The sequence below is a fragment of the Tauraco erythrolophus genome, chromosome 10, assembly GCF_009769465.1.
Source record: "Tauraco erythrolophus isolate bTauEry1 chromosome 10, bTauEry1.pri, whole genome shotgun sequence".
Classification (NCBI taxonomy): Eukaryota; Metazoa; Chordata; class Aves; order Musophagiformes; family Musophagidae; genus Tauraco; species Tauraco erythrolophus.
The window spans coordinates 22,295,621-22,308,355 of record NC_141474.1 but is presented as its reverse complement, the minus strand read 5'-3'; the positions used below and the strand labels follow the sequence as shown (position 1 = coordinate 22,308,355).

Sequence of the window (12,735 nt, the reverse complement as noted above, 5' to 3'; positions counted from 1 at the left end):
TGGTACTGCATAGTCTGATGGTGAGTCCTCATTGAAAAGGAGACCTTTCACTCTACTGCAAAGACCTTGTTGACTCATCAGTTCTGACATTGTTACGCTGTACGATAGGAAAGCTTGTACTAATATTCCATTGTTTTTAACTTTGCTTATTGGTCTTATTTAGGTCTGAAAGGAGGAGCTGGAGGACCTGATGGACAGGGTGGTACCTTCCGATACTCCTTCCATGGTGACCCACATGCCACATTTGCAGCTTTCTTCGGTGGCACAAATCCTTTTGAGATCTTCTTTGGAAGAAGGATGCCTGGTGGCAGAGACACTGAAGACATGGAGGTGGACGGTGATCCCTTTGGGTCCTTCACTAGTTTTAGTATGAATGGTTTTCCAAGAGAAAGGAATACAGTTGGTAGCCAATTACGTCGTAAACAAGATCCCCCTGTAATCCATGAACTTAAAGTGTCATTGGAAGAGATCTATCATGGCTGCACAAAAAGAATGAGGATTTCACGTAAAAGGCTTAACCCAGATGGTAGAAGTGTCCGAACAGAGGACAAAATTCTTACTATTGAGATAAAAAGAGGATGGAAAGAAGGCACCAAAATCACTTTTCCAAAAGAAGGTGATGAAACACCCAACACAATTCCAGCTGATATCGTTTTTATCATTAAAGATAAACCTCACTCTCACTTCAAGAGAGATGGATCAAATATTATCTATCCTGTTAAAATCAGCTTAAGGGAGGTAAGTTTTTCTTTTGGTAGAACTCTAAGTGTTTAAACTTCTTATGATACAATACAATGGCTACGCTGCACAAGCTGTATGGCAGCAGCAAAGTTTTGTTTTTTAAAAAATAGTTTCACTCTTGTAATATCAAAATGTGGCTTAATTTTAGTGGAAGCATTAACTGTTTTGATCATTTATAAATGGAGTATTATTTTAGGCTGTTTACTGTAGAGATGGAAGAGAATGAGGGTGGAAGAATAAGAGTAAAGTTTGATACTTCTTAAATCTTCATACTTCAGCTTTCTAGCTAAGTAGATATTAGACTGAAGTAACAAACACAAATACAATTAACAAATACATCCAATATAGTATGCTCCTTACGGCTATGATATGATTGCTACTTCTGTAGGCCAAAGTAGAAATGTCTTAAATGTTTTCACTGCCAACAAATTCTAAGTCTGCCTTTTTATGTCATAAGTTATTTCAGTGTGAATTCCAAGTACATAGAGGTTGATTTCATGAGGATAAATTGTTGTGAACAGGTGTTATAGGAGCTATATTTAACAATAGAAATGGTATAGCTTTTTAAAATTCTGTTCCAAGTCAAAACACATTGCCTTTGAGAAGGAAAAAACAGAAAGACAACTGAGCAGAGTTCTTAAGAGTCTGAAGCCTTGACATCGTCGTCATTTAAAAGATAGTGTGGCTGAGTGTGTGTGTTTTTTCTTCTTAATTACTATTAGATAGAGAAATAAACCCTTGCTTGCGTTATAAGCTCTTTGTGTACATGATAAGCTCTCTTCTTAAAGGATTCTTAACTAAAAATACATCTGAAGTGAAGTGAAGCACCTAAAATAGGATGAGAGGCAGAAAAGACAATATTTAATGTTGATGTGGGTAATGTAGTTCCTTCATAGATAAAAGCCTGTTTAGGCTCGTTGTTACGTAAATTGGACCTTATTGGTATATACTTAGTGGGTTGAATCAGGTGAAGTTGGAGGAATCAAAATGTTATTATCGGAGATCCTAGTAATGAAAAGAAACTATTGGCTAAAGCAGGAGAAAGTCAGTGTTGTTTTAATTTTGTTGCACCAAAATAATTGTTCACTTTTCTTTGAGCATCACAAGTGCTCTTCTAAGATGGTTGTGAAGTTTGATATGCCTCTGTTCATAGACACTTAAATGTTGTTCTGCAATTTGATACAGTATAAGTTGATGGTGTATTTGAGTAAACCCCTGTTTAATGTAAACAAAAAATTGAACAGGAGTCTAAATTTCCACTGGATACTGAGGAGCTGGGCATCTCTAGAGAGGTATGAGTGAAGAGCTCATTCACTCTGTGCTCAACCACCTTATTATTTGATAAAGTTTTTGAAGGATATATAAGCTTAGTTACCCTCCAGTGGCCATGTGCAAAATTGGAAAATTCTGTGACTATTCAACGACAAATTGAAGCCTTCCCTTTTTAATAGAGGAACACTGTATTTGAATTTTGACATTTCAGTAGTGCATGGTGGAAATACTATTTAGAATGCTAGTCTTTTCTGAATAATCCAAATTCAGTTGTAGGTACAAATAAAGTTCTGATCAATTTCTTTTTCTCATGATACAATTTTTCTTTAGGCTTTGTGTGGCAGCTCTATCAATGTGCCAACGATAGAAGGAAGAACCATACCCATGACAGTAAATGAAGTTGTAAAGCCTGGGATGAGAAGAAGAATTATAGGATATGGTTTGCCGTTTCCCAAAAATCCTGACCAACGTGGAGACTTAATTATAGAATTTGAAGTAATTTTCCCAGATAACATTTCTCCAGCATCAAAAGAAGTACTTAGGCGAAATCTTCCAGTTTCATAAAGTGAAGACTGTGTATGTCAGTTGTTTAAATAGGACACTGGAAATGCAGAAGACTGGCAAGTCTGTGCTTTAAAAGTGCAATCTGTAACAACTAGTGGAATATTTGGGTTTTTTTGTTTTGTTTTGTGGGATGGGTGGGGGGGTATACTGTAATGCTGCATGACAAGAAAAGGGTTAAGTACAAGTCATACAGGTGACTTCTGCAGTAAAATTTACGGGAGAAACCACTTATTTTATTTTACATCTTCCTAATCAGAAAAGTTTATTCATTATTTTGCCTAATTTTTACGAAGTCAGTGCATATTTCTTGTACAGTACTTGAGCCTCCAAGTACTTTCTTTCTTATATCCCTACTGTATCTATACTGTTACCCATTTATACAGAAATTGGAGATAGTAGTAGAAATACACAAATGTATAAATATTTTAAAGAGCAAAACATAAAAGATTTTGTTTTCCTATGTTACCTTCCACTGCACAAAGCATAGGCTGGAAAAATCAGCTTGGACTCCTGAACTGTCCCCCAGTGGAATGAAAGTATTTTGTTTATTGCCTGAGAAGGTGTGAGGACTGCATTACAAGTCTAGTAAAGGGCATGTGGCTTGAGGAGCAAGAGTAGCCATTTGCTATGGGGTAGTTCCTCAGCCTTCAGACAGAACAGCAAGAAGGGGTTCTACGAGTACATAAACAGCAAATGGTGGGCCTGCTGTCAAATAGGTCGGGGAAACTGGTGACATTTGTTGACAAATGACATGGAGAAGGCTGAGGTACTCCAGTGCCTTCTTTGCTTCAGTCTATACCAGTCAAACAAGCCGTCAGGAATTCCAGGCCCCTGACACCAGAGGGGAAGTCTGGAACCTGGGTGCTGGAGGACCAGATTAGGGTGCACTTAAGCCGGAAGTCAATGAGCCTGACGGGTTGCACCCCTAGTGCTGAGGGAGCTAGCTAATGCCATGCAAGGACACTCTTAATTATCTTTGAATGGTCATGGAGATTGGGAGATGTTCCAGTAAACCGGAAAAGAGCAAATATCACTCCTATCTTCAAGGAAAACAAGAAGGAAGATTTGGAGAGCTACAAGCCAGTCAGCTTTACCTCAATCCTTGGGAAAGTGATAGAGAAAATCCTCCTGGAAAGCATTTTGAAACACATGAAAGAGAAGGTGATCAGGAGTAGTCAGCATAGATTTACCAAGGGGAAATTGTACTTGACCAACCTCATTGCCCTCTACAGTGAGGTGACTAGTTTTGTGGACGATGGGAGAACAGTCCATGCTGTTCACCTTGACTTCAGTAGAGAGGCTAACGAAGTACAGGTTAGATAAGTGGACAGTGAGGTGGATTAAAAACTGGCCAAATGAGTGGGCACAGTAGGGTGTAATCAGTGGCACAAAGTCCAGTTGGAGGCAATCCAGCAGTGATGTACCCCAGGGCTCAATGCTGGGGCCAGTACTATTCAACATCTTGATTAATGACCTGGATTATGGGATGGAGTGCATTCTCAGCAAGTTTGCGAATCATATAAAACTGGGAAGAGTGGCTGGTAACACCAGATGAAGTACTGCCTTTCAAAGGGACCTCAGTGGGCCGGAGAACTGGGCAGAGGGTTCTCACAAAGTTCAACAAGGGAAAATGGAAAATCTTGCTCCCTGAGGAGCAACCCAAGGCACTAGTACACCCTGGGAGCTCACTGGCTGGAAAGCAGCTTTGATGAGAGAGACCATGGGGTCCTGGTGGACAACAAACTGTGAGGCAGCAATGCACCTTTGTGGCAACAAAGGCTAAAGCTTTGCTAGGAGGCTGAGGGAGTTGATCCTTCCTCTCTGCTCTCAACACTGGTGAGGATGCACCTGGAATACTGTCCAGTTCTGAACTCCCCAGTACAAAAAAGATGCAAACTTACTGGAGCAGGTCTAGCACAGTGCTGTGTATGAGAGGCTCAGAGAGCTGAAGCTCTTCAGACTGGGGAAGAAAAGGCTTAGGGGGATCTTATCTGATGGGAGGGAATGAAGATGAGGGAACCAGGCTTTTCTCAGTAGCAATCAGTGACAGGACTAAGAGGCAGTGGGCGCAAGCTAGAAACCAGAGGATTCCATCTGAACACAGGAAACACCTGTTTACTCTGAGAGTGATCAAACACTGGAACAGGTTGCTCATAGAGGGTGAGGAGTTGCCATCCTCCCTGGAGATACTAAAAAAACCTGACTGGACATGGTTCTGGGCAGCCTGCTCTAGCTGACTGTGCTTGAGAAGGAGTTGTTGGACTACATGATCCTAAGAGATTCCTTCAAACCTAAATGATTCTGTGAACCTGGACTTAGTGCTTTTCACTAGACAGTGCTATGGGCCATGTTCTGCAAATGAGGCTTAGCCCAAAGGTGGGTGGTACTGATGTGACAGCTCGAGTCCCTAGGGAGTAGGTCTGTGCTTGAGTAGAAAGATGCACAAAGAACATTGTAAAAGTATTTGGCTAGTGCAGGTATTTAAAGATCATGCTGATCTCAAGTATTCATTATTTTCAAAGACTGAATGTCACTCCCATGAAGAAAAAGGAAAAGCCCAGGTCCTAGCTAAAGGAAAGTTTGCTTAAGACACAGAATGGCATAGGAGTTGCCCATAAACTTTCATATGCCTGAATTGAGTCTTTTTAAAATACAAATATGGGTTACTTGTCTTTAGAGTTAAAAGGTGTGTAGGGAAATGGAGAGGCCTCTGTAATAGTCTAGTTTTGTAATACAGTAATAGGGCTGGTTCCCTGGATTTTTGCAGCATGATTTTGGTGACAGAAATGCCTTGCAGGCGTGCTTTACTACTTGAGTTTAAAACCATAATACAGTGCTTTAATAACACTTTCAAAGGGTTTTTTTGTTTGTTTTTTGTTTGTTTGTTTCTTCATAAGAATATATGTAAGATTTGCTGTCAGCCTTTTGCCTGTGGACATTTAGTAGTTACCTGCTCTGTTCGGTAGCTTAAGAAATAGCAGTGTTATCTTCATATATGTGGTTTTCTGCAGGAAAGTAAATCATATGGAAGTTGGGATTTAATTTACAATAACTTTTTAATGAGCACAAGAAGAATCCCATTTCTGTTACTCAAAGGAATAGAACTTCTGGGAGATACTGTTCGAGTCAGTTTTTCAACTGCAGATTTTTTCCTACAGTGTTGGTTAGTAGTAGTTCTAGATCTACAAGGAACAAAACAATTACTGGAGCAGTATCACAAAGGGAAAAAAAAATTGCTGCTTAGCGCTTACACATATTGTTAACACTATTGCTTGTTTAAAAAGATTCCCATTTAAGTATGTTCCATATTGCATTTCTTATGTGTTTTTTAAGTAAAAAATGTAAAGTTGGTTTTTAACTTTCTCTTACCTTTCGTTGCATATCATCCTAAAATACCTGTTTGTCAGTTTAAAGCAAATGGAATTAAGCATTTTGTAATCCAGGATCTTGTAACCATAGTTTGACTTGTTTTTAAAAAAAAAAAAAAAAAAATTGCAGCAACTAGGACTATATTTTGTAACCATCTTCAGGTAAGAGTAGTGTTAAATAGAGGAATTGCAGTATCTTGTGTATTTAGAGGTGTGTATATATATATATATAGCAAACTAACCTTTTCCAACTTTTCATGCCCAAAATACAGAACTATAGGTTTGGTATGAAATGCTTGTATTTCTTTTATTATGGAAAGGTAACAAAGTGTATGTTTTGGAAAATAGCACGTGGAATTACTTCAAAATATGAGAGGGAGCATTAATATATATGTAATCCAGGATTCACAAAAATTAATATTTTTCTAATCAAAAAATGTGCTTAAAAGTATGTTTAAAAAAACACTTGATTGTCTAATAAAGGCTACATGGAAGAAGGAGGAAAATTCTCAGTCAACTACTATATCTCTACTGAAATACATGGAAGTAAAATGGACGTTCATGAAGTTGGGATGCGAAAGATATTTTGATCTCCTGAAGGTTGCTTAGGTGCCATAGAAAATAAAAGTCATTTGGTTGCTTTGGAGGAGTTCATTCAACAAGTCTATAAAAACCTGTACTTCTAAAGAACCTTTTTTTCATCTCCTAAACATCAAGCTTTAGGATGCCCTCCTTTTCCAACAGCTTGAGGTTAAGCTACATTACAACCATTTATCCTTTCTGCCATGCAGTGGTACTCTGTGACTGATCCAAAGCAGGTTTTCTGATGTCATGAGGATATTGGTATTCCACTCTTCCACTGAGCCTTTTTTGTGTTATCTCTGCTGAAAACTTGTTGAAGCGTATTTGTGGTGTGTTGAACAGATGTTGTGGTTTGGGGTTGTTTTTGAGTCCTAACCTGTTTACTTTGTTACTTCCATAACGGACTAAGTGGGGTTGGGTCTCCAGTGTTCTTACCACCTTCATCTTGTAGCTTTTTGTGTATTCACTTCTATTTGCCTTTTATAGGATGGGAGCTTTTTCTCTAGTTCTATGTCCTCTTCTAGTGTTCACCCCTGTTTTCAATAAGACCTTCAGTCCAAACTCACAAACAGTTCTGAAGATGAGCAATATGTATTATGATGATCAGTCAGATGAGGTTATCAGTGTTCAGTTTCTCAGATGTGGTAGTTCTAGTATTTTTAGTAAATGCTCAAAACAGTATCCATGTCTGATTCTCAAAAATCCAAGCATACGGAGGAGCCATCCATCAGATTGATGCATAGTGCAGTAAATGAATCAAGCTCTTGGACTCATTGTACCTTCAGTGCTAAAGGGCCAAAGCACAGGTAAAGAAAAGTTCTATAGCTGGCTTGGTTTTACAGACCCTGGTTGAGCTGTGCACAGGTATCAGTGTGCCATGAAATTCCTGACCTCGCATGGTTTTGTTTAGAGACTGGAGGAGACCATTGTCTTGACTGGATAATCTGCTATTAGTTGTGGATTATTTTTTTTTGGAGGGCCCATTCCAAAATAAATCAGCAGCCTGGAAAGGGAATTGTATTTGGTCAAGAATCCATTCTACTTGGTAAGTGCCACTAGCCCTATGCTTGCATAAACTAAACTTCTCATATTGATGAGTCATGCTTTGTGCTTTTGGTGGTGGTTTGGTGTTTTCTTTTTTTTTTTAGACACACTAAGTGCAACTGGCTGGCATTTAGTTTTTGCTCAGAGAGGAAAATGACAGATTTCCAAACCTTAATTTCTTTGGCCTTCAATTGAGGCTGTATGATTCTCAACATATTTACATCTTTTTTATTCTTAGCCTATAACCCTTGAGTCTTTCAAAATATTTTAGTCCTAGAAACCTCCCCAAATCTTTAAGCCTTTTAAGATGCTTTTGCCACTCCCCAGTGACTTGGTCTCGCTAATGTGATGATGCAGTCTTAAAATGTGCTTCTAGAATCTGTATATCTGGGATGCTACTGAGCTAAAGGAGTGAAGTCTGTAGCCTTTGTAAGGGCTTTGCTCTGTTCATGGATGACTGATTTTAAAAAGTGCTAGGCTAATTAATCATAATGTCTCTCATCCTCTCATGACAGACTGTGTTATTTCACTGCTTTAGGCACTTGGATAATTGATGATGACCTGTGTGTCTGACTGACAGGATTATCCAGTTGCAAGTTCTTCATAGACAGGAGTTTGAGAGAATGATGTGCGTGACTGAATAGTATCAGGCAGAAAGAGTGGAATACACAATGGAAGGGAAAGCCACTAAACTCAGGTGATTGTGGAGAAGTATGTTTGCGAAGACCTGGTCAGTCTTGCATTTGAAAAGCGCTCCCTGCCAGATCGGCGCCCTGCCAGATCCGGAGTCACTTCCCCTGACTTCATTCAACAGTATCAGTCCCATAGGGATCCATTTAGAGAGCTCTAAGTAATAGTCGTTAAGGCAGCTCACAGATTCTCCTGGCCTCCTTTGTTAATCTGTATAGTTGATGAAGCTTCTGAGGTCTGGAGGTGACTAGACAAGGACGAACTAAATGCACTCCATTCCTTTCTAGCATGCGCATCTTACGTGCTAATCTGATTGACTGGTAACATACTTTGGGAATCGAACAGGTTTTACCCCACCAGTGAAATTTGCTATGATTAAGGGTGAAGTTCTGTGCACTTGAATTCATATGCTAGACCTAAAAAACACAGGACATAGATGTGCTGCTGTAAATATCATTAAGAGACAATTTTCTGGTCAGTAACTGCTAGCCCTCCTTTGCAGCTGACATTAGTAGTTCTTACTGTACTGCTTACTGAACAAATCCTATAAAGCCAGGGTATTCATATATTCACTTACTGTTTGGCATGCAAACTGGGCAAGTGGCAGTACTCATCTCGTGAAGTACAGGATCTCAGCTCTTCATTTGTTGAATTGCTCAGCAATGGACTATTAGATGGCATGATTGGTTTCTTTCTCTCTCCTCCAGTGAATTGTTCAGTTATTTAAAGAGTGAAAGTAGAGGTCTACTGTTGCTCCTCCTGGGTCTAGAAGGTACAACTGTCCTGTGCTTCTTTTGTTCCCCTGTAGTTACTGGCTTACCCAAGGGAGGAGCTGTGCAAGAACAATCTTGTTAGTCATGCCTGATTGCTTTATCAAGGACAAACTATCATCTTCATGCTCCTACTGCCCTATGTAATGAAAAAAACCCCCAACAAATCCCTACCCAGCCAGCTCCTGAAATACAGCGTTTCCTTGAAGTAGTACTTCATGGCATGCTCCAAAAAAGCATCTCAACTGCTTATATCTACGTGCAAAGAAAGGTTGATAAACTGGATTCAATGAGAAGGAACCCTTGCCAGAAAAGCTGTGGCCAAGCGTAATGAGGACCTAAAACCACTTCTGAGAGCAATCCAGGAAAATCACATAATAATATGCCAACAAACTGATTTTAAAAGTACTAGGAAACAGGATCAAAATCCCTGGGATCCCCGTCTGCTCCCTAACAAGTCACAATTCCAAAATTGAAGTCAGTGTGCAAAGTGAGTTTATTGCTGCTACATGACCTTTCAGAGGATGGTTTTACTAGTTGATGTTTTTCGTGTGTCAAAGCCAAAATATGAATACTTAATGCAGTATGGACAAACTCTCTGAAGATCAGTAAGTTTTAGTAATGGAGTTTGGTCTTCTCCTGCCACAGGCCGCCCTATTTGGACTCCTGTCTTAAATAGAGGAGAAAATACAATCTCATTGAAAGGTCTTGTTATGCAGTATCCTCTGATGGTTTAAAAAATAGTTTTTAACATCATTTATGAATAGGCTATTTCACTTTTATTTTTATCAACTTTTTTTTTGTTTAGATAGTTTATATCAATTTAATGCTATCATAGATACTTATGAGTACCAGCTATGTTTCTTCTCAGTCTTATTTTCATTAGACAAAACAAGATAAGGTCCTGAAATATCTTAAAAGCAGCTCTTCATTCTCTGATTTTACCAGTAAGTCTTTTAAGCAGTTGCTTCATTTGGAACATGGATGGCCAGAAAGATGTAATATGCTGCAGGTAAAAACTGCCTAAGTCACAGGTAGATACAAATATATATTATATGTGTAGTGAAACAATTTTATGTACTGATAGTTTGCAGTATAGCACTGTGGCATTTCATGTCAGTAACATGACTCTGTTGTATTCCACATACTTTCTCCACAAACTTTATGGCTGTTGCATGCCATGATTCTTAAATCCTGAGTAATACGGCTGAGAAACTGAAGAATGTGATCAGCTGCAGTGTGTAATATACTCAGACTGAAACTCACTTTTACTTTTTTTTTAGTGCATGGTTTATTTTTCCTTCTAAAACCAAGACTAATAATGATGATTAACGTTTTTATTTAAATGGTTAACTCTCTGACAATGTCACTTACAAAAAGTGAAATTTAAGTAATTTTTGGGTCCTAACTATCCTGAATTGCGGGAGTCTTATTTGGATTCATGATCTAGTTTTGATGTGTGTTAATTACTCTTGGCAGATAGTTAGTTCCCTATTGAGTACATATTCAAGGAAGCCTGAGAGCAGGATTGGTTGTAGTGGGAGAACATGTCTTGTGTCCATTATAGGCTTTTATTCTTTGAGGTTCTCAGGAGTCTGACTCATTTTTTTTTGCTCTAGAGATCACTCGGTCAACCCTATGTTATGCTGCTTAAATCTAAATGATTGAAACTGCTAATCCATGATCAGAGCAATATTAATAAATAGCATTTGCAGCTTAGCAAAAATAAGCACATGTAGCAGCAGTAATGGGCAGATGAAACAGTGTTGAACACTCACTTAACACTTGCCAAAGCTGGGGGCTGCTATCACAATTTCATGTAGATGCTGTTCTAGGTCTGGCTTTCGAGAGTAATTTAGCATATGTGCAATGTTACCTTCCTCTGATTTAAACAACAGCAAAAAGATTGAATTTCACCTATTACATCATGTAAATAATGATGGCGTATACATGCTCCATACTGTTTGTATTAACAGTACAACGTGATCTTCAGTTTATTCGGTCAGCTCTGTTGGTCTCATGTTTTTTTCATTCCATAGTTAAAAGCTGATGCTGGTGTTGTAAGTAGGATCAGCATGGTTCTGGTGCCAGCTGTCTTTTTCCGTCCATCTCCTTATGAAACATGGAAACATTAACAGTTTTATTGAAGAAAGTTTTGCAACAAGTATCTAAATTAGGGCTTTGTCAATGTTCATGAGTTTTCAAAATAAAACAAATCTGCATGACCTATGTATGTCCCTATATGGAAACTTGACTCTTTTCATTTGCATTAACTAAATTGTTAAAATCAATAATGACTGTAAACAGTATATACTGTTTTTTAACATTGATTCAATTATCTTTTGAAAAGATAAGGAATGAGTTGGTAGAGACCAAGATTAGTAGTGACAAGACATAAATACTTGTCAGTGTCACCAATTCCTTTGCAGTACATTTTAGTAAATGGAAAAAGGCATGTTTTAAAATAAATTGCACATTTAAAATTGCAAAACAGCAAAAGCTCCTAAATAATCAGAATGAACATGAACAGTTTGGTGCTGTTATTTAATCTTATCTCATTTCGCCTCACTGCAATCTCATCCAATTTATGCCAACGTGCTGTCTGAATTGCATTCCAGTAATGGGAAAAAGTACACACAGTTCTCCAAGTTCAGAGAAATCTTCAGTTTAAGTTTTCTGGTTTCAAACTGGACTGGAAAGTCAACTATAAAGTGTGATGGTAAGTTTATTTTACGGTGATTTTTAATTGGTGGAAATTACTAGAAAATTAATAACAATCTTGAATCCAATTATTTTAGATTAGAATTGGATAAAAGTTAGGCATTTTTGAGTATTCAGTTAAATCTGCTACATGCTATCTGGAAAGATTGAAATCCAACTGGCTTCAAACCTTTTTTCCCTGCAACATAAGCAGTGTAAAAGTTGTATGCCTTTTCTGAGATGCTCTAGGTGCTTTCTCATGAGCTATGCTGAGAACTTTTGACTCTAGGCTGCTGCTTTATAACTGACTTCTCTGAGCCCACCTGGTCTGACTCCATGTGCCAGAATACTTCTCCCCCCTGCCTTTTTTTGTTTTGTGATTTTGTTTTTTTTTTTCTCCTCAGTGGTTTGTCTTTTTTTTATTACAAGAGTCAGAACACGGTAAGGCAATGCTGATTCTGTCTGCAGCTTTATAGCAGATTCCCTTGGGAGTGTGGGATGTTGCCTCATGAAGTTTCCACTCTTCACATCTTGAGTGGATTCAGTACACCAGTGAAAAGAGCAATTCCATGGAGGTGAGTGTAGTTGTATTGGAGCACAGAAGATGGCTTCTGTAAGGTGTGACTGTTTCTCTATTCCACAGTGGAGAAGGAAACATTGTAAATCTACTAAATGTTAGAAAATAACACTTCTCAAATATTGATATGTTAAATCTTAGTAATTAAAAGCTGTCCAGTTCAATCGGAAGCCTCTTAAACTTTGCTTATATGGCTGTTGCTTTATTAATCCTTAGAGGTTTATAGGCACACTGTACAGTTGTGGTAAGTAAGCAAGAGCTGGCTCAAGTCCTTGTCTATTTCACGTTTTCTTTTTTATCCTGAATATAAACCTATTCTGATCGATATTTAGTACTTCATTACTAATAGAAATTCCTGAACTAGTGAGTGGAAAGACGGTAAACTTTTTGCGATCTATGTTTGTACGATTTAGGGAAAGACTTTAAA

The 12,735-nt window shown here is 38.3% G+C and overlaps 1 protein-coding gene across 2 annotated transcripts in view; it reads left to right on the top strand.

Moving 5' to 3' along the window:
• Positions 1–8,297, top strand: part of DNAJB4 (DnaJ heat shock protein family (Hsp40) member B4) — a 31,957-nt gene extending 23,660 nt beyond the window's left edge. For both annotated transcript variants that reach the window (XM_086617291.1, XM_086617292.1), the window contains exons 3-4: positions 164–738; positions 2,344–8,297. In XM_086617291.1, coding sequence (XP_086473417.1) covers positions 164–738; positions 2,344–2,577 — 809 coding nt within the window. In that variant the 3' untranslated portion in view covers positions 2,578–8,297. The remainder of the gene's footprint in view (positions 1–163; positions 739–2,343) is intronic.
• Positions 8,298–12,735: the final 4,438 nt, after the last annotated feature.